Source organism: Saprolegnia parasitica (genome assembly GCF_000151545.1).
Source record: "Saprolegnia parasitica CBS 223.65 unplaced genomic scaffold supercont2.20, whole genome shotgun sequence".
Classification (NCBI taxonomy): domain Eukaryota; phylum Oomycota; class Saprolegniomycetes; order Saprolegniales; family Saprolegniaceae; genus Saprolegnia; species Saprolegnia parasitica.
The window spans coordinates 278,471-301,840 of NW_012156414.1; the positions used below are offsets into that span (position 1 = coordinate 278,471).

Here is a 23,370-nt window from a genome sequence, read left to right on the forward strand (position 1 = left end):
CACCGACGCCAGGTTGATGGCGAAAGTTGCGTGCGTTCATCCCCTTTTTGACGGCAAAACCTCAAGTCGGAAATTTGGATCGCGAGCACACCATGTCGACGACGACGGCCTACGACGTCCTCGAGGTCGAGAACGACCGGTCCTACCGCGGCTGCAAGAAGGCCGAGCGCGTCCTCGTGACCCTCAAGGGGCCGTCGACGAGCCCCTTGGCGGCGACCGTCTGCATGGGAGACGGGTCCAGCAACCTCCACACCTTTACGACAACCTTGCCATCGACCACGTCGTCCGAGCCTATTGCTCTGCGCTTCCAGCAGCAATCGAAGAGGGTCTACCACGATAGCACCCAGCTGCTCGACGCTTGGGGCGTCGGCGTGACGATTGTCGATGGCAAGCTCGCGCTGGTGGCGCTTCCGCTGCCCAAGGACGCGGCCGCCACGCCCTTGGACGAGACGAAAGGCGCCGTCTTCTTCTCGGCGCACGAGCAGTCCGGGACCTTGGTTTGTGCGACGAAGCAGCACTCGCTCCTCGTGTACGATTGGATTCCGAAGAACGCCAAGCTCCTTCCACGCTCGACGCACGAGGTGCCAGACAAGCCAAGCACACTCCAGAGCGTGCTTTGCCTCTCGAGCGACATGGCCGTTCTCATCTACAAGCGCAAGACGACGCTCTTCCATCTCGACACGGGGCGATCCCTTGATCTTCCTCCCGACTGCCGCGACCCCGTCCTCGGGGCCGTCCGCCTTCCGGGTCTCGTGCCATCCCAGGACGATTTTTTTGTTTTCTGGCGTACGCACGGAATTGCCCTGCGCTACGACCGCTCCGAGTACGCTGTCGTGACGACGGGGGCGCCGGTGCCATGGCCGGCAGGCGCGGGTCCGCCCAAGGCCGTTCTCGGGCACCACCCCTTCCTCCTCATCGCGTACGCCGAACACGTAGACGTGCTTCTCTCCTTCCAGATCGTCCAAAGCGTCGCGATCAAGGGAGCACTGCTCCTCGCCCCGCTCCTCTCTCAAGCGCAGACCGTCTCGGTGACCGCGCCTCCGACGGTCCTCGTTGCGACGGGGCCTGTTGCCTTTGCCGCGCTGCGCATGAGACCGCTAAGCGACCAGCTTCGCTTGCATTTGGACGCCGGGCGGTACGAGCGCCATGTACATCAAACAGAGATTGATGCAAGCACGTACGTAGGTATCAGGAAGCGATTGACCTCTGCCGTCTCTGCCCCGTCGAGTGCCACCTTTCGGCGGACGAGCTTCGGCGCATTCACCTCCAGCTCGCGCTGCAGCAGTTTGAACGCCACGAGTTCCGTCGCGCGATGGACAACTTTCTCGCAAGCCACGTGCCCGCCGAGGAGGTCCTCGCCCTTTTTCCAGATGAGCTCTTGCCGCGCAGCCGGCATCGACTGGCGCTGGCGACGTTGCCGCGGCCCTCGGTAGCGCTCGCCGGCGAGACACTCAGCGCGGCGCTTAGCGCCCTTGTGCAGTTTCTCGTGGCGTACCGCACGCTGCCTCGGCAAGGTCTAAACCATCTATCCGAGCTATCGCCAAATTGAATGAATCGTAGGGCTGGCCAAGGTCCAGTACGACGACGTGGCGTCGCTGGTCGACACGGTCTTGCTCAAGGCGTACGTTCTCACAAACGATGCGGCGCTCACAGCGTTCTGCGGCACGTCGCCAAGCGCCGCGGATGTCGGCGAAGCCGAAGTGTTTTTGCGCGCGCATGCCAAGTGGCCGGCGCTCCTTGCGTTCTACAAAACGCAGCGTCTGCACCGTAAAGGTCTCGAGCTCCTCGAAGAGCTCCAGGCCAGCTCCAAGAAGGACCCGCGTCGCGAGATGGTGGCGTACCTCAAGACACTCTCGGAGGCGCCGCTCGTGTTTGAGTTTTCCAAGCCGGTGCTCCAGTCGGCGCCGGCGCTCGGGCTCTCGATCTTTACGCACCGGCTCGTGCCGCCGACCGAGGTTGACATTGACCCGCATTTGATTGTGGACCACCTCAAGTCGATCGAGGTCAGCTCGAACGCCAAGCAAGACGAGAACGGCGGCGACGACGAGATGCCGCTTGACGACGGCCGCGCGCTCGCGATCGCGTACCTCCACCAAGTCATTTACGCCAACGGAAGCAGGGTGCCATCGACGCTCCACGACGAGCTCGTGTACCTACTTCTCGACGCAATCAACCACCACGTGAGCCTTCTGCTCAAGAAGAAGCGCGACCAGCAGTCACTCATCGTCTTTCACACGCGCGTGCGCATGCAGAAAGGGCGTCTTGGCGCGCTGCGGCGACAGCTCTTGGCGTTTCTGCAGTCGCCGCTGAGCCAGCACCACCCTGAGCGCCTCCTGAGCCGCACGCCGATGGAGATGATCGAAGAGCGCGCGGTGCTTCTCGCCAACATGGGTCGCCACGAAGAGGTGCTTCGGCTGTATCTGCATGAGATCAAGGACGCGGCCGTCGCGGAGGCCTACTGCAACGACGTGTACGCCTCCAAAGTCGGCGACGCGTCAATTTACACACTCTTCCTCCAGACGTACATGCGTCCGCCATCGGCCAAGACATCGCCATATCGCATGAGCAACCACGCGCTCTCGTCAATTGGGCTTGCGTTTGTGGCCAAGTTTATGCTGCGCCATGCGGCCACGATCGACGTCGCGACGGCGCTGGAGCTATTGCCTCCCGGCACCGAGGCCGCTGCACTCAGCGCGTACCTCCAGCGCGTGCTCGAGCTCAAGGTCGAGGCACGCCGCACGGCGCAGGTGCAGACGCAGCTCCTCAAGATCGAGAACCTCCACGTGCGATCGCAGCTCCACGCCGCGCAGCAAGAGTCGGTCGACATTTCTGCCCAGTCGACGTGCGCGGTCTGCAGCCGCAAGCTTGAGCGCGGCGCCTTCCTCTACGACAAGGACGAAGGCACGCTCCTCCACTATGCCTGCCAGCCGTCGCTGCCCTAACCTCGACGATGTTTCGACGAGATCGTTTTTGCATTCCTTGTGTGTGTTATATGTGTTACGAGTTCAGGCAATGTTGAGGGCGGCCATGATCTTGTCGAGCTTGGCTTCGATGCGGTTGAGCTGCTCTTCGAGCGGACCGGACCCGCCCTCGGCGGCAAGGAGGTTGGATAAGGACCCCGATGGCGCCATCGACACCGACTTGCGGTAAGCCGGCATCGGCGTCGGCGTCGGTGTGATGGGACTTCCAGAGCTTGCGTTGCTGCCGTTGCTCAGGGGCGCCCCGGAAGACGACGCTTTCCGGGCCGCCGCCTCACGGTTCTTGCGCATGATTTCGGCAAAACCACCGCCACTGCTACTGCCGTTGCTCGGACTTGCATCGTTGTTGACAGGCGCCGTTGCATGCGACGGTGATCCGCGGTTGGTCTTCTTGAGGTTGGCGGCGCCGCCAGCGATCGCGGCAAAGAGGGGGTTGCCACCCCCGCCGCCGCCCGACGACGACGACGACGATGCAGGCTCGACAGCAGCGAGGGGCGAGCTTTCTCGCGTCGTGACTTTTTTTAGCTTCTTTCCTTGCTCGATCTGTGCGAGGAGGCTACCGCGGCCCGCGCCGCCACTCGGCGCAGGGCTCGGTGCGGCTTGGGGCTTGCCTGTCGAGATGGGCGCGGGCCGGTCCCACGTCGTGACCTTGGTCTGCGCGTTGTAGTAGTACTCCTAATGGGATAGCGCATGACGTGGCGCTCTCAGAGCGCAGGCATCGAACCTTGCCGTCCGCGGTCTTGTACGCGGTCCAGTTGGGCGGCAGGCTCATGCTTCGGTGGACGGCTCTGTAAAAATAAGCGTCGACGTGTGAAATTTTCTGGGTTGCACCAACACTCTGGAATTGCCGTACATGAGTACACTAAAGTCATCATGGCCGTGCGTCGTGCCACGTATATGCACGAGCCAAGACGATCCATACTCGTATCTCCTTCTATGGGACCTCATTCGATCGATCGATTGGCATCGTGTACATTAAAGTTAGGGCGGCGACGACTGCGCACGCGTGCTCTCGATAGCCGCCATGAGCTGCTTGGTGAACTTTTCGGCGTGGATCTCGCCACCGCGCTGCATGTGCTGCTTGAACGTCTGGTACTTGAGGTGGTCGGGGACATTCTGGAGCTTGCACCCCACGACCGCGCCTCTTGCTCCAGCGAGAGGTTGCCGTGCTCCTTTGTCCAGTAGTTGGAGAGCGTCATAAACTCCCGCGTCCGCGTCGTCATGGGGCCAATCCGGTCGACAACGACCCTAAATACATACATATTGATGTTTTCACCGACCGAGATGAGGCTGTACCACGTCATGCGATTTCGCTGGACCGTGCCGATCGGGTACTTAGGGTCGGTGTGGATGCTGCGCATGACAAACACATACCGGTCTTGCGCGAGGTACTCGCCGCAGAGCCAGTTTTCCCAGTCGACACGCGGTCCGTTGCGGTCCGGTAGCACGAACGAGTGACGGCTGTAGTCGATCCGCTTGGCGTCTGTCTGGAGCAACTAGATGATCATACGAGCTTGTGAGTCTCGAGAGTGCGCGATGGGATGCATTTACGTCGCTGTCGAGAAAGTCGCGCTGGCCAAGACCCATCGAGTTGTCGACGTGGATTTTCTGGAAGGCGCGGCTGGCGTTCTCAAACGAGACGGGCAGCAGTCGCTGCTTGTTCCAGCCATATTGACAGCGCTCGTGCTCGTCGACGACCAAGTTGAAGTGGTGGAGCTCGGCGAGGCAGCTCGGGTCGGGAAACCCGCACTGCTGGAACGTCTTGTCCGTGTTGTGAAACAAGTGGTCGGCGATCCACTCGCAGCCGAGCTTGCGCGCGTCCGGGTCCGCCGTGAGCGAAATGTTCTTCCAGAACGCGTCGGCAAAGTCCAGTGGTTTCTACTCAACATGTAAACGAGCTGGCTCGCGCAAATATGCATGTACTACTAGTACCTCGACACGAAGCATGGAGGTCACCCACTTGGACATGTGGCGCACGAGCTCATCTTGGCGAGCGACCTTGCGCCGGAGCGATGCGTGGAGTGCGCTGGAGTCGAGCGTCGCTTCGTTGAGCGCACCAGCTATGTCGCGCCACGAGAGCGGGCCCGTGGCGGTGGATGCGACGCGTGCCAGCGCCGGGAGTTTGCCCGAGAGACCAGCCATCGTCTTCTCGAGGTCCGCGATCTGCTGCTTAAGCGACGAGAGCTCCTTGATGCGCTCCAGCTGCAGCATGCGCTGGCGCTCGCGGTTGTACGTGCGCTTGTTGTACTTCTTCTTGGCCGGCTCCAGCGCCAGCATGCGACCTGTGTCGAGCATGGCGGTCCAGCTGGTGGCACGGGGCAGCCATCGTGGGCTCGAAATCCTGTATTTCCCGATACTTTATTCACTTGCAGAGGAGAACCAGCTGGCGATCGTCGCGTCGCTTGCTGAGAAACAACGGGCGACGCACGTGTGACCATGTGTGACGCCTGTCGGCGCTAGTAGGTCCATGCGTGCGAGCCCCCGGTCGCAACATGCCCGGGCTTCCGTGCCCTCTCGCGTTCAGTTGCCACGCGACTGCTGCGGCGCATACCGACAACATGCCACTCAGCGGGAGCCATAACACGTGGAGGCATGCACCGACCGCTCTACATGCACTACATTTGTACGTGGGCATCGCTGTACTACTTCAAATGCTACTACTGCGACGACTCGGAGGCAACAATATTCTGTAGGCTCCATGTTTCGCGCTTACGGCTGCAATATGATGATGAGGAGGTTTTTCGAGATGGTTAGCCCCATTGGAAGTGGAAGGTGCGTCCGCCTTGCTGAAAGTGCTGGAACGGGTTGTGCTGCTGCTGCTGCTGGCCGTTGCCGCTGACGTCTTCGCCGCGATCGTACCGGGCGCGCGTCTCTTCGTTCGAGAGAATCTCGTAGGCTTCCGCGACCTCTTGAAACTTCTTGTTGGCTTCTTCGGACGCCTCGTCCTAGTTGCAGCGTGCTCTCTCGACGTGCCGAGACGATATGATGGGACGTACGCCGCGGTCGGCGTGCTTGTCGGGGTGCCACTCGAGCGCTTTCTTGCGGTACGCCTTCTTGATGGCTTGGCTCGACGCGTCGCGGGCCACATCCAAGATCTTGTAGTAGTTCTTGCTCTTGCTCTGCTTGAGCGCCGTCTCGGCCCGCTGCAAACCCTCTTGAAACTACACAAAATATTTGAGGAAGAGCCTCATGAGACACAAGAAGAACGTACCGCGCGATTCTCCCCATCGAGCTCGCACGCGCGCTTGTGGTGGCGCACGGCGTCTTCGTACTCTTCCAGATTGATGAGCACGTCGCCGAGCTTCGCGTGCGCGGCTGCATGGTTGGAGTCCACGCGCAGGGTCTAGAATTGATACGTTGATACAACAACGGGCACCGGATCGATGGGTACCTCGGAGCACGCGGCCTTGGCCAGCGTGTACTTGGCGACATGGTTGTAGCTCGCGCAGAGCTTGAAGTTGAGGTCCTTGTTGAGCGTGTCGTGGTGCGGGTCCTCGGCCACCGCCAGCTCGAGGTCCTCGACCGCGTCATCGTACCTACCGCGATCGTCACGACGTATCGGGAATGCATATGGCTACCGGCCCGACTCCATGGCGCGCGTCGACGACTGCATCCACTTGAGCAGCTTCTTGAGCTATGACACGTGCGTCGCGTGAGACGCCAGAGGTAGGTTGAACTACCTTGCGGTACATGGCCTTCATCTCCTTGTGCTCAGGGTCCGAGTGCAGCCCTTGACGGTAGTGCGTAAGCGCGGCTTCGAGCGACTGCACGTCGCCAAGCGAGTAGTACGCCTGGCCGCGCATCGTGAGCGCGCGCACGTTGGCCGAGTCGATGCGCAGGACGCTGCCCGTGTCCGAAATCAGGTCGAACGTTTGGCCCATCGCTCGGCTAGTGACGTTGGTCCGTGCGTATCTCGTGGCGCAGATCGCGTACCTGAGCTCGGCGCGCTGCAGAAGGAGCTGCGCACTCGAGATGGCATGGGCGTCAATCGCGCCAGAGAGAAACCGATGGGCATTCGCATAGTCGCCGCGTTGCTAGGCGCAACTTGCAGACAAGACGCGGCGGCGAGAGGAAGGCTACCTGCGCTGCAGACGCATCAGCGAGCAGCTGCGCGCACTCACGGCCCTTGTCCAAGCTCACGCTCGCGGGACCATTGCTGGGCTCGAGGCTACGAGGACGATGAGGTAGCGTCGATGGTGCGAGAGCGTACCTGAGGACAGCGGAGAAATCAGCGACGGCGTCGGCGCAGTTGCCAATCATGAGGTTCAGCCGCCCGCGCTGCAGAAAGCCCTAGCAATCCCATCCTCGCATGTGGCTCGAGCTCCGATGTGGTAGGCTCGACCAACCTGCGTATACGTCGGCTTGAACTTGACGGCCGACGTGAGGTCTGCCAAGGCGGACCCGTACTTGCGATCACTCAAGTAGGCGCGGTACCGCTTGTAGTACACGCGCTCGTTCGGATCGAGGTCAATGACTTGCGTGAAGAGCGAGATGGCCTAGGCGGCATGAGGCGCCAGCGATCCCGTGCATGCTGGGTACCTTCTTTAGATCGCCGCTCGCAAATGCATTCTCGGCTGCAATCTGGAGCTTGTTGGCCTCCGTTTTCTGCGGCGCCACTTGGGCCAGCTACATATGTCGATGTCATGAGACCATTAGCATCGGCGGCGACGACGCACGAGCGGCGCCAGGAGCGCAAGGGTCCAGAAGCGCATGCCACTTGTGCGTGCACTCACTCAAATGTACGATTGGCCACACTTCGAACCTTTGGATCTTCGTGGGTCTCGAAGTTCGAAGCCAGGTCGCCATGTCGTCCGCCCTTTTACACTGGATGTTTGTATACAGATGAGGTATCACCCCGCCTACTTCGAACGCAGGCGGCCACGTGTCGGCGCACTGGCGAAACGCACGCAACTTGGCCCCGCTTCAATGCCCGTCAAGCGCGAGTGATCGCGCCATGAGCAAGGCTCCCGCCATCGCAAAGACGCACGAGTATATATAGGATACCAGTGTATGTCTCTTGCACACTCGAAACGACCTTATTCAACAGACAATTTTGTGCAGCACCGAAAGTTGGGTGGGTTTAATCACCGCATTTTTGTGGCCACGTGGAGTGATCGCGGTGCATGGGGCTGTCGCCCATGCAGCTCGTTGGCGTTTGCTTCTGAACGCACCAACATTGAACCCAGACATGGCACCAGTGCTTGGTTGAGTTAGAAACAAAGTAGATCGGGCCACTTGCGGACACCAAGAGTTGACCTGGCGCTGCCGTACAAAGCCTCGGCAATCACAGATCGGTATCGTTGGCAGTGGATGGTGCAATCTCGACTCAAGTCGCTTGCGGCCCTTCTAGTAGCGTGAGGACTTTGCGTGGAGGAGGAGGGCACTGGGTGAGGATCGTATGCACTGAACGAGGATGTCTGGCATCGACCTCAACGGGACGCTTCAACGGTCATTGCGACTCTAGCATGGCAAGACGGTATCGTCGAACTGAAGCAAGGGCCTTCAATCTCGACACTGCAGATGATGCCTCAAGGTCCGACACTGCTATTAGCAGTGTAGGACCTGGGTGCACAGCTAAGGACCCTATCAAGCACAAACGAAGAAAGATTCAACTTGTTATTACTAAGCATAGCGATCGATCATGAATGTTTGGTCGGGGGAAGGCCCCAAGAGCACGTCGACCGGGGCGCTAATGAGGTATGGCCACGGGCTGTCACTCTCGCTGTGGTACGGCGTCGGCTTGGGCGAGTACCCGTTGTAGTCGATGAGTGCCACCGTGCCGGGGCCCATCGGCCGGCAGCTCCAGCGACGATTGCTGAGGACGGGGCCAAACGTAGAGTCGACCGCGGCTTCGTCCGAGACGATCGTCACGGTGCGGAAGAAGTACGCGGTCGCGTCTGGGTTGGGTGCCAAGTGGTGCGTGTCGCCCACTTTGAGCCAGAACGTGCCGTCGGGCTGAAGCGCAGTGTGCATGACTGTCGGTACCTCTTCGTCGGCGAGGCCAAGGCCGCTGGACGGTTCATCAAAGTTCCAGTACCCAAACTTCTTGTTGAAGAGCGTGAATTGATACCCCGACGTGAAGATGTCGCAGGCCGTCGGCGTCCACGCATTGAGGCGCGCGTCCACATACCCGAGTGCGGAGAAGAGAGAGTAGAGCCCAAGCAGCTGCATGGTCGATTGCGTCGTCGTTGTCCAAAGCAAAATGAAGACGAACGAGCAAATGAACCACAACGATTGTGCGAGTGTACACGAGGTCGCTTTTCCCAACCTGCCTTTACACGATCGATTCTCCGTGTGCGTCGCTTCTGCGCATGCATCTCGGTCGCTCCGACAGCACAGATTGCAGCGCATCGGCGCCGACGCTTCAAGGTGGCGCTGTGCGATGCAAGCTCAACCAGAGCGACGAGACTGCTTGGCACGGCGGTGGAAGCCGCAACAAGGGCCGTCTCATGATGTCGCGTCTGGAACCTTCCAGCGTGCGAAGGGAGCTGTTTGGTTGAGGCCCACGCCACGTGACGGCCGTCCGTCAGCCGCAGTGGTAGCCTCAGCGGGTCAGACCATGGCTTGCACGGGCCCAAAATCTCGTGCCTGCTTCAACTTGGGTGCGATTTCCGGATACGAGCAACCGGATACGCGGTGAAGCAACCGGAATTGCTTGGATAACGTTCACCTTGTTGGATCCCACGCCGCCTCGTCCCGCAGTTGATGCCAGGTGCGAGCGAAGCCATCGCGTGCGTTCGTGGATCTCATGGCGCTGCATGCAGACGAGCCGACCTTGGTAGACTACAGCGACAGCTCCAGCGACGACTCTGACCCACAAGCGTACGAGTGCCCCAAGACCCCGATGGCGATGCCTGCGACGACGACCTTTGCTCCATCGAGTGACACGCCGCTCTTCTCCTTTGGCACCACCAAGACGAAAGCAAAGAATGCCAGCGCGCGGCGCACGCGGCCAAAGCCTGCGGCGGCCTCGACGCCACCGCCGTTCGCGTTCAGCACCGCGGCCTTTCCCGCTGCTCCAGCGTTCTCGCCGATGCAGCCGCCTCCGACTGGCTTTACCTTTCCTAGTACCAACCATGCGACGCCCGACGAAGGCGTCCCGATGGACACGGCCGAGCCCGTCTTTGTCGCGGCGGCCAATCCATTCGCACCCGACATCACGCCACAGCAGCGCAGTTCGAAGAAGACAAAGAAGGCTGCATTCGTGCGATCCTCTTCGTCACCAAGTCCCGTGATAAATCCGTTTGCAACACCTCAGGCAGATACTACGTTCGTTGTCCCTCCAGCAGCGTCGCAACCAGCCCCCAGTCCAATCCAGTCGCCGGGCATGGGGCGTCAGGGCTGTCAACCTGCGCCGCAGCCTGCGACCGCGCCTCACACCACTGCAGCGTACGTCGTTTCTTCAGTTGCTGAGCTCATCGTAAGCCTACTACCTGCGTAGACCGATCGACGACGCATTTGTGCACCAATTCCAGGCCTTTAACGTTCACGAGCCGCAACCCAACGGCGGCGACTGCGAGTACATTCGGCTGTGCGAGGTCCACCGGCTCGACGCGCGCACGCAGCCGCACGCGCCACTCCTCGTGCACTGCTCGTGCTGCCAGCAGCCGCTTCGAACCGTCTTTGTCGACTTGCATCTCTGCGCGCCGTGCGCCGAGGTCGGCAACATTTGCCCCTCCGCAACTGCAGCCGCGAGCTCTTCGAGTCGCCATGGGAGACGCCGCCGCCGGCCCCTGGCTTTTCCTTTGGCACTGCACCCAAACCATCATCCACTACGAAAGGCGCCAAGCGCCGTGTGCCCCGTTCCAAACGCGCTTCGGCTCCGGCTCCGGCTCCTGTGCCAGAGCCGCCGACGCCGCCGCCGATCGAGCCCGATTGGATCCAGTGCAAGCGCGACGGCGGCGCCGCGTACCAACGGAAGGACTACCTGCAGGCCGTCCAGTGCTATACGCGCGGCGTGCACAGCCTGTCCTTAGAGCCGGCGTTCGACCGCGTCATGGCGGAGCATGCCAAAATGCTCGCCAACCGCGCCGCCGCCTGGATGATGCTGCACAAGATCCGCGAGGCGCTCCAAGACGCCGAGGCTGCGATCGCGCTCGACTCTACGTACCTTCGGGTGCGTCGATTCCAAGTGCGCGGGTACTAACATGATATATGCGTAGGCGCATTTGCGCTACGGGCGGTGCCACTTGCTCGTCGGCGACCACGCGCGCGCTCGCAACGCCTATCTCGGCGTCTACAAACTGCTCCCGCATGCCAGCGCGGCGGACCAGACCTTGTACAAGCCGCAGGTTGACCTCGCGATTCGTGACGTCGAGGCGTTCGTGTCGGCGCTCCACGAGGCCAAGTGGTGCCTCGATGTGCTCGAGACAGCCAAGGCGCTGCAACACACGACCAGCGCCCTCACGTACGCGCCGTACAGCCGCGACCTCGTGCTTCAAAAGATGAATGCTCTTGTGGCGCTCAAGTACGTCGCCTCGTTGCGGTGGGAACGCTCCTACGGAAACGATAGACGCTTCTCCGACGCCGTGGCCTATGCAAAGCATCAGCTGCACCTCCACGCGACGATCGTGGCCCTTGGCGTCGACTTTGGCTTGCAGTACGCGCGCAGTTTGCACTACCTCGACGAGGTACGCGCGCAGGATGCTGAGGAGGAAAAGCGGACTCGAGCGTCGTAGGTCGAACCTGCGGAGCATGTGCTGCGCCAACTCGAAGAGGCCGCGCCGACGAGCAAGTATGTGCTCAAGCTCAAGCAGCTCTGGCTCGACATGGCACAGGCCAAGGTAGCCTTCGTATCTTTGTGCGTGAGACGATGAGTGCGCTAGGCCATGGGCAACGACGCGTTTGCGTGTGGCAACTACCAGCGCGCCATCAACTTTTACTCGGCCGGTCTCGGCCTCGACGCCGACCACGACCTGTACAACGCGGTCCTTTTCTGCAACCGCGCGGCGGCGCTCATGGGTCTCGCCAAGTGGACGCCGGCGATCGCCGACTGCAAAGACGCGCTGTCCCGCAAGCCCACGTACTCCCGCGCGCTGCTGCGAAAGGCGCGTTGCTACGTGAGCTTGCTCCGATTCAAAGACGGCATCGCCGACCTCCGCGCCTACATGGAAGCAGTCGACGAGACGGCGACGGAGGAGGAGCGTGCTGCACTCGCAACGGAATTGCGCGCGGCCCAAGCCAAGGCGGCGGCGCACGAGTACGAGCAGCAGGAGCGGGCGAGGGCCAAGCAACGCAAGGAGCGCCAAAAGCAGGAGCAGTCGCGTCGCGGCCACGACCCGTACAACGACTACTTTGACTCGAACAAGTCCAAGAAAGGCGGTCGGTCGTCGCAGAACAGGCAGCAGCCGCACAAGGCGCCACCTGTCCCCGTTCGCGTCAGGTCCCACTACGAAGTGCTGCACGTGCCCCTCACTGCGACAGCGTCCGAGATCAAGATCTCGTACCGGAAGCTCGCGCTGAAACATCACCCAGGTTCACTGCACTACTAGCGCGCGGATGGGCTCATGGGTGGTTCTATAGACAAGGCAAAGTCGGAGGCGGACGCCTTGCTCTTCAAGGACATGACAGCCGCGTACGCAGTTCTGTCCGACGCGCATGAGAAGGCCAAGTACGACCGTGAGCTGCGCTACGGCGGCTACGGCGTCTACTACGAGTACTAACCTTTTTTATAAAACAACAAGACACAGTCGATTCAGTAGACGTCGCTTCAAGGTAGGTTGCTGCCGCTTATTGTTGTTGCGTCGTGGACGGCGTCGCGGGGAAGAGCGGCGGTGAGGGCGGCGGGTGCAGCGACGCGAAGTACGCGATGGCATTCGGCTGCCGGCCAAGCGTCTTGCGCACCTTACGCCGGTCGCTCAGATAGAGCTGCGTCTCGGACAGGTTCCACGTCTCCTTGGCGTGGAGGAGCCAGCAGAACGCGATGGTGGCGCTGCGCCCGGCGCCTGCCTTGCAGTGGACGTAGACGCGCGACCCGCGGTCCTTGTGGAACGAGATGAAGTCGATCGCCTTGCGAATGTCTTCGAGCGACGGCTCCGTGTGGTCCTACAAGTGCCATGCAGTCGAACAAAGGTCGTAACGCATGTAGAAATCGTACGACGGTCGGGAGCCAGAGCTGCTGGATGCCCCGCTTGCGGTACGCCTCGACGGGCCCCGCGTACTCGTCGCAGAGGTTGACGACCGCGCGGACGCCCCGCGCATGCAGCTGATCGACATGGCCTAACGCTGCAATGGGCACAGCGCCAAGGAAGACATGCGAGTCGACGAGTGTGTAGTAGTTCTTCCGCCGCGCAATGTACGTCAAGGGCAGCGTCGGGTAAAAGTAGAGCCGTCCGGCGATGCGCGCGAGCGGTACTGGGAGCCAGTGGAGCTGGAACGCTGCGTAGAAGAGGCCGAGGGCCACCGAGGCGCCGACGGCCGCGAGCGTTCCCGGCGCGTCGGCCCACCTGGTTGACGACGCCATGCTGCCAGTTTGCCGTTTGGTCCAATCTGCGGTATCCGGACACCGCATTATCCGGCCACCGCGCCAGCGACCTGAACGCAGTTCTTCGGCGGCTGCGCCGCTGACGACAAGCCGCCGATGGCTGCGTTGGCTCTGGCGACAAGCAGCAAGTAGCCGCGCTGCTAGCGCTGGCGTTGGCAAGTTAACGGCGCGTCGGAGCTAGTACGCCAGCGAGCTACACATATCAGATGTGTCACTGTCGAAATTAATCTTGGCGTTCAACCCACAGAGGAGGAGGAGGAAGATCGCCTGTCGCTTTCGCTCGCAGCTGCGGCGCTTCAAGAACCGCTCGTGCGTGAAAAGGGACCAGCGCCGTGTCATCGATGCGATCGGACTGCCGGCGGCTGCCTACGCTCGCTACACACGAGTTACTCGGTCGATAACGCAGCTGCCACCGCATTGGATTTGCTGCGTCGAATACGCAAGTCACAACCATTGCACGCTCGTCACGACGGCCACTGGCCAAGGCACCCAAACGCACGCGGGCTGCGGTATGCCATTGGCAGAGGTTTCATCGCCGCCTGCCTTCAATGCGCTCTCGCTCTTTTAAAAGTATGTTAAATATTTGAATATGCATTGTGACAGGGTATGCAATGCCAGAGGTAATACAATGTATTCACGCGCCTTTGCATACAAGCACCAAGCCAAGATAAAATGTACGAATAAAAAGGATGTATGTCACAGCCGACGTAACGCTTTCCGCATTGCCATCAACACGAGCGGAACGCGCGGGGTAATTGGCGTGCGTAATGCAACCAGATCTTGGTTTCTGGATGCTTTGCGTGGTCCGTCCAGCCTCGCATTTGAGCTTCCTCCCAGCCGGCGACAGTACGACCATGAGCACGACGACTGTTCCGACGACCAAGGCGACGAAGACGGTCACGTGGGCGACGACGACGGTCCACGAGTTTGAGCTCGGCCACAGCCCGAGCAGCGTCCCCAGCACGGGTGGGCCTGGCCTTGGCCTCATGGGCAAGCCAGTCGCGACGCACACGGCGCCTGTCGCCGACCGCCTCGGGTCGCCCCGCTCGCACGAAGAGCTGTACCTGGCGCCCATGAAGCGCATTGAGTGCCTCCGCGACCTCGGTTTCTCGATTGACGAGATTGCCGTCTTTTGCATCGAGACCAACCAAGCGCGCACCGAGCGCCACGAGAGCGAGCAAGAGTACATCCAGCAGATGCGCCAGAAGCAATACGAAGCACAAGTGATGCGCCAGCACATGATGCAGCTCGAGATGCAGCGCCAGCGTCAATTGTACCTGCAGATGCACTACCAGCTCCAGTACCAGAGCCAGCTGCCCGCGCATCCCCGCTCGTCGTCGTCGTCGTCGTCCCGGGACGTCGAGCCCAAGGTGGCGTCGCGCCGCGACATCCATGTCATCGACAACAAGCGCCGGCGTCTCTCGGTTGAGGCCATGCTCAACTAGTGTCGGTCCTTTATAGCGTAGGTTGAAGCTTATTTATTCACATGTAGTTGTAGTAGTACTTGCTCTTCTCTGTGGTTGCCACGTCTTTGGACCGGGCCCTGCGCAAAGACGAGCCGTGGACGGACGGTGCTACGGCCGCTCCCACGTTGGAGAGCATCGTCGCATCGGACGCGGCCACATCATGCACCTACATGATGATACGTTCATGTAGCCGGTGCCTAGACATGCGTGAATCGAACGCCGCAATGTTTTCCTAGCGCTTCGATGACCCATGACGCGCCTCGTCCGTCTAGTAAAAACAAGCGCCGATGGCCAGCTTGCGCCTGGCGATACGATGACGACAGGGTCACCCGCCTCGACGCACGGCTGCCTTCAACCGCCGGCAACACGTCGCAGGGACAGAGGCCGACGCGATGGGCGAGCTGGACCCTGTGCTTGACCTTGGTTGTCAGCAGCAGGCTTGCTGCTGGCATCCGGATAAAACCGTCGCAAAATGGCGTATGCATTTCCACAGGATCTGTGTACGGACCAATCATTTCCATCCAATGGCCCCGCCAGTGCTTGCAGTGTGAACTTGCGAAGCGACGCGCTATGAAGAGCTACCTCAAGTACGCACCGGAAGCCGCCTTTGGCGTCATTGCGAGCCCGGGCGCGCCGGTCGTCTATGACCTCACGGGCCAGCTCGCTATCTGCGGCGCGCTCAAGAACGTCATTGTGTGGAACATCCGCACGGGCACGCAGGTGCGTGTGCTCAAGGCCGACACGGAGAACGACACGGCGGGCCAAGTCACCGCGCTGCGCCTGAGCATCGATGGCGCCTTTGTCGCGGTCGGCTACTCGACGGGCATCATTCGCATCTTCAAGCTTAGCAACGGCAACGTCGAGGTGACGCTCGATGGCCACAAGAACGCGATCGAGTGCTTGGCCTTTGGCGAAGGCGGCGCGCTCCTCGCATCGGGCTCGCGCGACACGGACATCATCGTGTGGGACGTCGTGAGTCAGTCGGGCTTGTACCGCCTGCGGGGCCACAAGGACGCGGTCACGTCCGTGGGCTTTGTCGAGAACCAGCGATCGCTGCTCTCGACCTCCAAGGACTCGCTCCTCAAGGTGTGGGACCTCGATACACAGCACTGCGTCCAGACGTGCGTCGACCACCGCAACGAGGTCTGGTCGCTCGACATGCAAAAAAGCACGCGGCGCATCCTCACGGGCGCATCCGACAACAAGCTCCGCGTCTACGGCGTCAACGAAGGCGACGACGTGGGCGACAAGCGCATCTCGCTGCTCGGCACGATCCAGCGCTCGACCCACGACCGCGCCATGCACGTCGCGTACAACAGCCATGGCACGCTGCTGGGTTGCCAGGGCGCGGGCAAGACCATTGAGATCTTCCGTCTCCGGTCGGCCGACGAGCAAAAGAAGAAGGCACAGCGTCGCCTCAAGCGTGCGCGTGAAAAGGCCCGCAAGAAGGAAGCGGCGGACGGCAAGCCGGGCTTGTCCATCCCGGCCGTCGAGGCTGACAATGACAACGACAAAGAGGACGACGACGACGACGACGCCAACCCGATCGCGAACGAGGTCGAGCTCCTCTGCATCATCCGCTGCAGCGCCAAGGTCCGGTCGTTCGCCTTCTCGCCCGACGTCGCCAAGGACGGCACAACCTCCGTGCTCGTCTCGCTCCACAACAACGCGATCGAGACGTATGCGCTGACGCCGTCGGCCGAGTCGATGGACGCGCGCTTCGCCAAAGTGCACGCGGTGACGCTGCCCGGGCACCGGTCGGACGTGCGCCAAGTCAACATTTCGTCCGACGACCAGCTCGTGCTCAGTGTCTCGTCCGCGTCCGTCAAGGTCTGGAACGCGCGCTCGATGCAGTGCGTCCGGACGCTCACGGACTTTTCATTGGCGCTCTCGGCCGTCTTTGCGCCGGGCAATCTGCACGTCGTCGTTGGCACCAAGGCCGGCGAGCTCCTCCTCTTTGAACTCGCGTCGGGCGAGTGCATTTGGAAAAAGACGGACGCGCATGCGGGTGCCATTTGGTCGATCGACGTGCGGCCGGACGGAAAGGGCCTCGCGACGGGCGGCGCCGACCACATGGTCAACTTTTGGGAGTTTGAAATGGCGGCGCAATCCAATGGCGGGAGCCTCAAGCTCGGCCTCGCGCACGTCCGCATGCTCAAAATGTCGGACGACGTGCTCTGCGTCAAGTTTAGCCACTCGAGCGACCCGCGCAAGCTCCTCGTCGCGGTCGCGCTCCTCGACTGCACGGTCAAGGTGTTTTACGACGACTCGCTCAAGTTCTTTCTGTCGCTCTACGGCCACAAGCTGCCGGTGATGGCGATGGACATCTCGACCGACGACACGCTGCTCGTGACCGCGTCCGCGGACAAGAACGTCAAGCTCTGGGGCCTCGACTTTGGCGACTGCCACAAGTCGCTCTTCGCCCACGACGAGGCGATCATGGGCATCTGCTTCGTGCCGCGGACGCACTTTTTCTTCACGTGCGCCAAAGACAAGTGCGTCTCGTACTGGGACGGCGACCACTTTGAGCGCATCCTCAAGCTCGAGAACAACCACTTTGGCGAAGTGTGGGCGATCGCCGTCGCGCGCGACGGGTCGTTTGTCATCTCGGCGTCGCAGGATCGGTCGCTCGTCAAGTACGCGCGCTCGGACGACCAAGTCTTTATCGAAGAAGAAAAGGAGAAGGAGCTCGAAGCCATGTTTGAAGCCGACTTGAACCCGAGCAACAATAGCGCGCCGACGCTGAACGGCGCCAGCACGGTCGTCGAAGCCGAGTCGGCGACCGCGACCAAGAAGACGATCCAGACCGTCAAGAGCGGCGAGCGCCTCATTGAGGCCATTGACTTGGCCGAGCACGAAGCCAAATCCGCGACGCCCGGCGGCAACATCCTCCTCCTCGGCTTCTCGCCGCTCAAGTATGTGCTCCGGAGTCTCCGCGAGATCCGCGCGCAGGACCTCGAGGAGGCGCTGCTCGTGCTGCCGTTCGACTATGTTCAGAAGCTCATCAAGTACCTGCTGCAGCTCATTGCGGCCGAGCTCGAGGTGGAGCTCTGCTGCAACAGCATTCTCTTCCTCGTCAAAGTCCACCACAACCAGATTGTGGCCAACGCGTCGCTCCTCGGCGAGCTCGACACGCTGTGGCACTCGCTGCGAACGAACCTCGTCTCGGCCAAGAACCAGATCGGCTTCAACCTCGCTGGCATGAAGTACATCAAACGCCAAGTCGAGGCCAACAAGACGGGCTACTTTGAGGAGCCGCCGGCCAAGAAGACCAAGAAGGTGACCAAGTAACACCCGCAATCCAATATACTTTATACGTACACGCCACAGTCGTTTCTTTCTGGAGAAGACAGCCCACCTCGCAGCACTTGGTCTTGGCACTTGCCTCATATGCGCGGGGGTTGCTGGCTACGGGCCAGGTACGAGGCGTCTCGAGACAAAACCTCCAACGTGGCCAGTCTGCGGTCGTGTTGAGTAATTTATTAGAGGTCCGAAAAGAAGGCTTCCCGCTGCGTCGGTGCAGCCTTGCGGCCAAACGCCTGACCGTTGTCGTCGTCGTCGCTGTCGTCGTCGCTGTCGTCCATGGACTCGTCGTCCTTGGGCTCAAACGAGAGACCCGCGGCGTCTTGCCCATCGTCGTCGTCGTCGTCCTCGTCGTCCTCGTCAAAGAGGTAGCCCACGTCCCAGAACTGGACCTTGTCCGAGTGCGAGACACTGCCGACGATGCGGCGGTCGTGCGAGAACTCGAGCACTTCGACGGGAAAGTCTTCGTGGTCGCCGATGAGACCGAGGAGCTTGTTGGGGTGGATTTGCACGACGCTAGCAACCAACTCGTCAGAAATCGACACCCAAAGAAATGGGACAACGCACCGGATGATGCCGTCGCTCGAGCCCGTCAAGATGGTGTCTTCGTCGACCTTGAGGATCGTCTCGACCGAGTCCGGGTGCCCGGGAAACCGGTCCGACATGTCGCCCCACGTGCCCCAGCTAAAGATGACGAGGACGCCGTCTTGCGAGCCGCAAACCACCTTCTTCCCGCCCTAATCACACAAAACGGTCACATCATCATGACCACAGACCATGCCAACGGACCTTGACAATGCGCACGGACAAGAGTTCGTCGTCGAGCTCATCGCTTTTGCGCACGAACGCATTCTTCTTGAGATCGTAGACCGACAAGCGCCCGTCACCACTACGCACTCTGTCAGCAACGTCACGTCGATCGATAGTCCTTCGCACCCCGTCGCCAAGAGCGTGTCCTTGGCGTCGTTGGTCGTCATGTCCGAGATGTAGTCCTAGACGCTCTGGGTTTGGACAAGTTGTCTTCGATCCATGCATGCGCACCGTGTGCTCGTTCCACTCGACGACGCAGCGGTGCTGACGCACGTCCCACATCTTGATGCAGCCTTGGTCGTCGCCCGACGTGAAAATGTTGTTGGAGATTTGGTGCATCGAGTTGACCGGGTGGCTACCTCAATATTCGCCATGAGCCCAAGAGAACGAGCAAGAAGACACGTACGCGTGGGCGTTGAGCTCAGCCCACATGACGCCGCCCGTCGTGTCGTACGCGCGGATCGACTTGTCCGTCGACGCCGTGTAGAGCGCTACGCCATTGCCATCAGATGCTGATAGATTGCATAAGCGTACTGTTGCCATCTTCTGAGAACATGACCTTGCGGCACGCATCCTGGTGGTGGCTCAAGCTGAGCACGCTCGCGTGGCCTTCGGGCGCATAGGCAAACCTACGGCGAATTGAGCCAGCCATGCAGGGCATTGGAAGGCGCGATACGCTTGGACGCTGCCGTTGATGAGACCCGTGGCGACAATGTTGCGCTGCGGGTGGAAGTCGAGCGTGAAGACGTCGCTGTCCAGGACGAGGTCCGGGATCCCGCCGGGCGTCTGCGTCTGCTGCGTGTCCATCTCTTCTCTTCTTCAATGATGATCAAGCCCAACAGCTTATCCACTCAAACGCCGCAAGGCCATTGGCTACTGTGCAAAACACGATGTGCTCATTGGTGGATCTTTATAGCCAATCAACGACCACGTATCCTTCTCTCTGCCTACACATACTCGTGCTGGGACCGACCTAACGCAGAGCCGATAAGAGAGGCAGGACGTGTCGAGGTCGACGTACTGGACGAGTGGGGCGACCCCGAATGGTTGTGGCTGTGACCGCCAATGGCCCGGCGAATGAGCTCGCGCTTGAGCTGGAACGACGACCGCAGCGACGCCGGCGTGCCCGAGACGTTGTCGAGAAGCAAGTAAATGAGACCGAGCCCGACGTGTTCGAGGACGAGGGCAATGAGGAAGCGCGATGGCAGATCAAAGCACGAAAACTCCGGTGTCATGCTGCACGATAGAGCTCATATCCATCGTTCGTACAGAGTCTAGTACCTGTAGTCGGTGCCGTTGAACCGATCGAGCGCGAGGCAGTGCCCGACAAAGTACTCGACCTGGCCAGAGCTGATGCAAATGAGCCCAACGACTGCAAAGACGCCGAGGAAGAGCGTGCTGTAGAGTGTCTTTTCCCACTGCCCAATGCTGTTGGCCTTGCGCGGAACCGGGCGTCGGCGCGTTAGGCAGAGCTTGTGAAAGCAGTTTTGAATGTGCACCGCGTTGTTGGCCTACACTGGCTCGATAGATTGATACAAATTCGGGGGTTCTACCAGCGCCGCCATGCCGCAGAACGGCCAGACGACGGAAAACATGACCACGTAGCCCTAGACAATGGTGCGAAATCAAAAGACGATGCTTGCTCCCTGAAGCCGTACAAACTGGATGACCATCTTGAGGTAGTCGGGCTACAAAGACAAGGCTTTGAGCCGCGAGGATGGCGAGATGTACGTACAAAGGCGTCGTAGAGGTCGAGTTGCGACTCTTCGACGATCGAGTCGGCCGTCATAAACTCTATTGGTACCGTTGTGATGAGACGCGAGTCGACGACGACGACGACATTGGAGTACCCTTGTCGTTCTCGAACCCTTCAATGGACGGGATGCCAATGTGCAGGTCGTTCTCAATGTACGGGATGCGGAGCGGCGTGATCATTTGGAGCTACAACCCATCCATCTCTCAATCTCAATCCTTCCATGACAATCTCGTACCTCAATTTTTGTCTGAAAGTTGAGCGACGGCGTGTCGGGCGCCATGGACGACGACGTGGTTGTCATTGTTGGCGCCGACCGCCGACCGCCGCGCATGCTCCCAGCGTGCTTTTGCGCCTCCGAGAGCGCCAGCATCGTGTCGGCGGGGTTGGCGCGGAGCCGGCGCGCCATGCGGAAGGCATTCAGTCGGCGCTTTCGAAGCGCATTTGGCAGCGCCGTGTCAATGAGCAAGTTGAGCGCCTGCGTGATGAGCAGCGGCGTCACGAGCGCCGTGCTCATATCGATGCGGCCTTCGCGCCAGCTCACCGTGATGCGCGTCCACCGAAAGCGGTCGCTGAGCCAGTCTTCAACGGGCTCGCCAAACGGGACGACAACGAACGCGATGAGCATGAACCAGAGAAAGAACGAGATCCAGTTGATGATAAAGAGGCGGTTGATCATCGTGCGGTCGATCTGCGCCTCCGTCGCGTGGTTCTCGCGCACGACAAAGAACCGGAGGAGCTTGACGCTCAAGAGATACACAAAGACGTCCAGCGTCACGCCGAGGAAAATGCCTTGCACGAGGATGTACACCCAGCGCCACGTGCCGACGGTCGCGCCGACTGTATCAAAGCACGAAAGAAAGCCTTGGCAGTGAGGGCACTCGTCGCAGACAGGCGCGAGCATCGCCGCCGTGTACCACTGCACGAAAAACGTCGTCCCGACCACATACGTGAGCGTAAAGAGCGTAAAGATGAAGAGCGTCTGCATCATGGCCGGGATCCGGTACAGTGGGTTGTAGTACGGCTCCTTGAAGAGCAGGACGCCGTTCGAGTCGACTATGTCACGAAACCCGTGGGGCCGAAAGCGAGGGTTGGGGTACTCGGCCTCCTTGAAGAGGCGCACGTTCCAAATGTCGTTGAGGTGCTCGTTCTCGCGCTGCCAAAACTAGCACCGCAGGGTATGATAGTGATGCAAGCACATATTGATACATTGATACCTTGAGAAAGAGCGTGCCCCAGATGATGACGGTCGCATAGCCAAAGATGCTGAGGCTCGTCATGTAGTAGATCGCGCTGTACCAGCGCAGCGAGAGGTACAGGATCGTGCCCACGAGCGCTGGCACGAGGAGCCACTTGGTGTATAAAAGATGAACGAAAAGTGAAAGGCGACGCGCTCGCCATAGTGGAACCTATGTCCATTGGTCTTGAGTACTGGCGACAATGGAGTACATTGTCCGTGATCTACCGAATCGCGTTGGAGATCTCGTCCGACTTGATCCACCACGAGTGCTTCTTGGCAAGCAGCATCGCATTGACCTACATCATGACACGTTCATACAGGATGTAGGTGGAGAACGACCTTGCGGTTGTGCAGCGGAAAGCAGGCCGCGATGATCGGGTCTCGGGTGTTTTCGTCTTCGATTGAGATGTTGGCACCCGGCGGGTTGAGTTCTTGGATGTCGTCCGTGGACGTGAGGATGCGGCCGATCGTTTGAATGCGCTCGGCCGGCGTAAACTTCATGTCTCCACACTCGTCGTCCATGTCGTCCATGTCGTCCGCCACCACTTGCGCGGGCGACGACCCCAAGTCGCTCGAGTAGATGAGCTGCTCGATCTCGCTCGGGACCTCGCCGACAGCGCCGATCTGCAGCCAGCGCTCGACCGCGAGCCGGTTGCGCTCGATGCGCATGCGCTGGGCCGTCGGACGCAAAAGGAGACAGAGGTATTTGCGCGTGTGCACCGTACTGGCCACCACCGTCACGTCCAAGCCTGCGTCGACGCAGCGCCGAATCACATCGCGCTGCTCGTTCCCAACCTTGTCGAGACCGTGGAGCTCGAGCTCGCGGGCGCGGGCGGGCTTGTTGTGGAGCACGAGCGCAAATTCGTACTCTAATGGCTTGCTCGAGTCGAGGAGATGCTTGTGCGCTTCCGTGTCTTGGTGCGGCGACCACACCTTCGTCGTATGCGTCTTCATGTTGCTCTGTCGCCGGGACGGTAGCACGGGGCTCGACACCCCGGTGGGCGTCGCCCTGCTCGAGACTGCCGAGCCCGTGATGTTCTGGGCTCCGTCTGGAGCCAAGTGCTTGACCAAGCTCTTGAGCGACTTGGTGTAGCCTCGCGAGCGTGGTGCTTGCAGCATGCCGAGGAATTGCTCGTGGCTCTCAAAGCTCTTAGTCCGCCGGTGGCGCGCTCCGGCTGCACATCCACATCATCTGGCACCGCAGAATCCATGGTCTCATGCTCGTCGGGGAAGCCGACGCTGCGCGTGCGTCGATGGCGAGCCCCGCGGGAACTCGTCGGCGCTTCCTCGTCTTCCATCGGTTCGTCGTTGCTTGAACTCTGCAAAAGATTCGAATC

The 23,370-nt window shown here is 60.6% G+C and overlaps 11 protein-coding genes across 11 annotated transcripts; 4 read left to right on the plus strand and 7 right to left on the minus strand.

Moving 5' to 3' along the window:
- Positions 1-60: 60 nt before the first annotated feature.
- SPRG_06100 (hypothetical protein) lies at positions 61-2,942 on the plus strand (the record flags this gene model as incomplete). The annotated part of the gene is made up of 3 exons (XM_012344825.1): positions 61-1,135; positions 1,186-1,514; positions 1,561-2,942. Exons 1-3 carry the CDS (start codon positions 93-95, stop codon positions 2,940-2,942), a joined length of 2,754 nt encoding a protein of 917 aa, XP_012200215.1. The 5' UTR covers positions 61-92.
- Positions 2,943-2,957: 15 nt separating this feature from the next.
- Positions 2,958-3,767, minus strand: SPRG_06101 (hypothetical protein). The gene is made up of 2 exons (XM_012344826.1): positions 3,703-3,767; positions 2,958-3,653 (listed from the first exon to the last, which is right to left on the minus strand). The coding sequence occupies exons 1-2, from the start codon at positions 3,748-3,750 to the stop codon at positions 3,006-3,008; spliced, it is 696 nt and encodes a 231-aa protein (XP_012200216.1). The 5' UTR covers positions 3,751-3,767; the 3' UTR covers positions 2,958-3,005.
- Positions 3,768-3,959: 192 nt separating this feature from the next.
- SPRG_06102 (hypothetical protein) lies at positions 3,960-5,273 on the minus strand (the record flags this gene model as incomplete). Its single annotated transcript, XM_012344827.1, has 5 exons — positions 3,960-4,122; positions 4,182-4,226; positions 4,275-4,474; positions 4,530-4,856; positions 4,911-5,273. 5 exons carry the CDS (start codon positions 5,271-5,273, stop codon positions 3,960-3,962), a joined length of 1,098 nt encoding a protein of 365 aa, XP_012200217.1.
- Positions 5,274-5,664: 391 nt separating this feature from the next.
- SPRG_06103 (hypothetical protein) lies at positions 5,665-7,729 on the minus strand. The gene is made up of 12 exons (XM_012344828.1): positions 7,655-7,729; positions 7,518-7,604; positions 7,325-7,474; positions 7,189-7,268; positions 7,059-7,146; positions 6,912-7,012; positions 6,659-6,866; positions 6,557-6,612; positions 6,370-6,514; positions 6,190-6,321; positions 5,975-6,139; positions 5,665-5,923 (listed from the first exon to the last, which is right to left on the minus strand). Exons 1-12 carry the CDS (start codon positions 7,688-7,690, stop codon positions 5,729-5,731), a joined length of 1,443 nt encoding a protein of 480 aa, XP_012200218.1. The 5' UTR covers positions 7,691-7,729; the 3' UTR covers positions 5,665-5,728.
- Positions 7,730-8,600: 871 nt separating this feature from the next.
- SPRG_06104 (hypothetical protein) lies at positions 8,601-9,204 on the minus strand (the record flags this gene model as incomplete). The annotated part of the gene is made up of 2 exons (XM_012344829.1): positions 8,964-9,204; positions 8,601-8,933 (listed from the first exon to the last, which is right to left on the minus strand). Exons 1-2 carry the CDS (start codon positions 9,147-9,149, stop codon positions 8,601-8,603), a joined length of 519 nt encoding a protein of 172 aa, XP_012200219.1. The 5' UTR covers positions 9,150-9,204.
- A 522-nt stretch (positions 9,205-9,726) lies between these two features.
- SPRG_06105 (hypothetical protein) lies at positions 9,727-12,640 on the plus strand (the record flags this gene model as incomplete). The annotated part of the gene is made up of 8 exons (XM_012344830.1): positions 9,727-10,367; positions 10,420-10,626; positions 10,668-11,094; positions 11,141-11,445; positions 11,491-11,608; positions 11,657-11,761; positions 11,804-12,452; positions 12,501-12,640. The coding sequence occupies 8 exons, from the start codon at positions 9,727-9,729 to the stop codon at positions 12,638-12,640; spliced, it is 2,592 nt and encodes an 863-aa protein (XP_012200220.1).
- A 26-nt stretch (positions 12,641-12,666) lies between these two features.
- SPRG_06106 (hypothetical protein) lies at positions 12,667-13,514 on the minus strand. Its single transcript, XM_012344831.1, has 2 exons — positions 13,075-13,514; positions 12,667-13,022 (listed from the first exon to the last, which is right to left on the minus strand). Exons 1-2 carry the CDS (start codon positions 13,486-13,488, stop codon positions 12,708-12,710), a joined length of 729 nt encoding a protein of 242 aa, XP_012200221.1. The 5' UTR covers positions 13,489-13,514; the 3' UTR covers positions 12,667-12,707.
- Positions 13,515-14,293: 779 nt separating this feature from the next.
- Positions 14,294-14,965, plus strand: SPRG_06107 (hypothetical protein). The gene has a single exon (XM_012344832.1). It carries the CDS (start codon positions 14,316-14,318, stop codon positions 14,904-14,906), a length of 591 nt encoding a protein of 196 aa, XP_012200222.1. The 5' UTR covers positions 14,294-14,315; the 3' UTR covers positions 14,907-14,965.
- A 499-nt stretch (positions 14,966-15,464) lies between these two features.
- On the plus strand, positions 15,465-18,254 carry SPRG_06108 (hypothetical protein). Its single transcript, XM_012344833.1, has one exon. It carries the CDS (start codon positions 15,498-15,500, stop codon positions 18,216-18,218), a length of 2,721 nt encoding a protein of 906 aa, XP_012200223.1. The 5' UTR covers positions 15,465-15,497; the 3' UTR covers positions 18,219-18,254.
- Positions 18,255-18,378: 124 nt separating this feature from the next.
- On the minus strand, positions 18,379-19,880 carry SPRG_06109 (hypothetical protein). Its single transcript, XM_012344834.1, has 8 exons — positions 19,717-19,880; positions 19,575-19,669; positions 19,447-19,531; positions 19,272-19,395; positions 19,167-19,222; positions 19,020-19,119; positions 18,798-18,967; positions 18,379-18,746 (listed from the first exon to the last, which is right to left on the minus strand). Exons 1-8 carry the CDS (start codon positions 19,845-19,847, stop codon positions 18,410-18,412), a joined length of 1,098 nt encoding a protein of 365 aa, XP_012200224.1. The 5' UTR covers positions 19,848-19,880; the 3' UTR covers positions 18,379-18,409.
- A 30-nt stretch (positions 19,881-19,910) lies between these two features.
- Positions 19,911-23,152, minus strand: SPRG_06110 (hypothetical protein; the record flags this gene model as incomplete). Its single annotated transcript, XM_012344835.1, has 10 exons — positions 19,911-20,013; positions 20,062-20,276; positions 20,322-20,551; positions 20,594-20,647; positions 20,699-20,728; positions 20,776-20,834; positions 20,891-20,981; positions 21,032-21,958; positions 22,011-22,202; positions 22,352-23,152. The coding sequence occupies 10 exons, from the start codon at positions 23,150-23,152 to the stop codon at positions 19,988-19,990; spliced, it is 2,625 nt and encodes an 874-aa protein (XP_012200225.1). The 3' UTR covers positions 19,911-19,987.
- Positions 23,153-23,370: the final 218 nt, after the last annotated feature.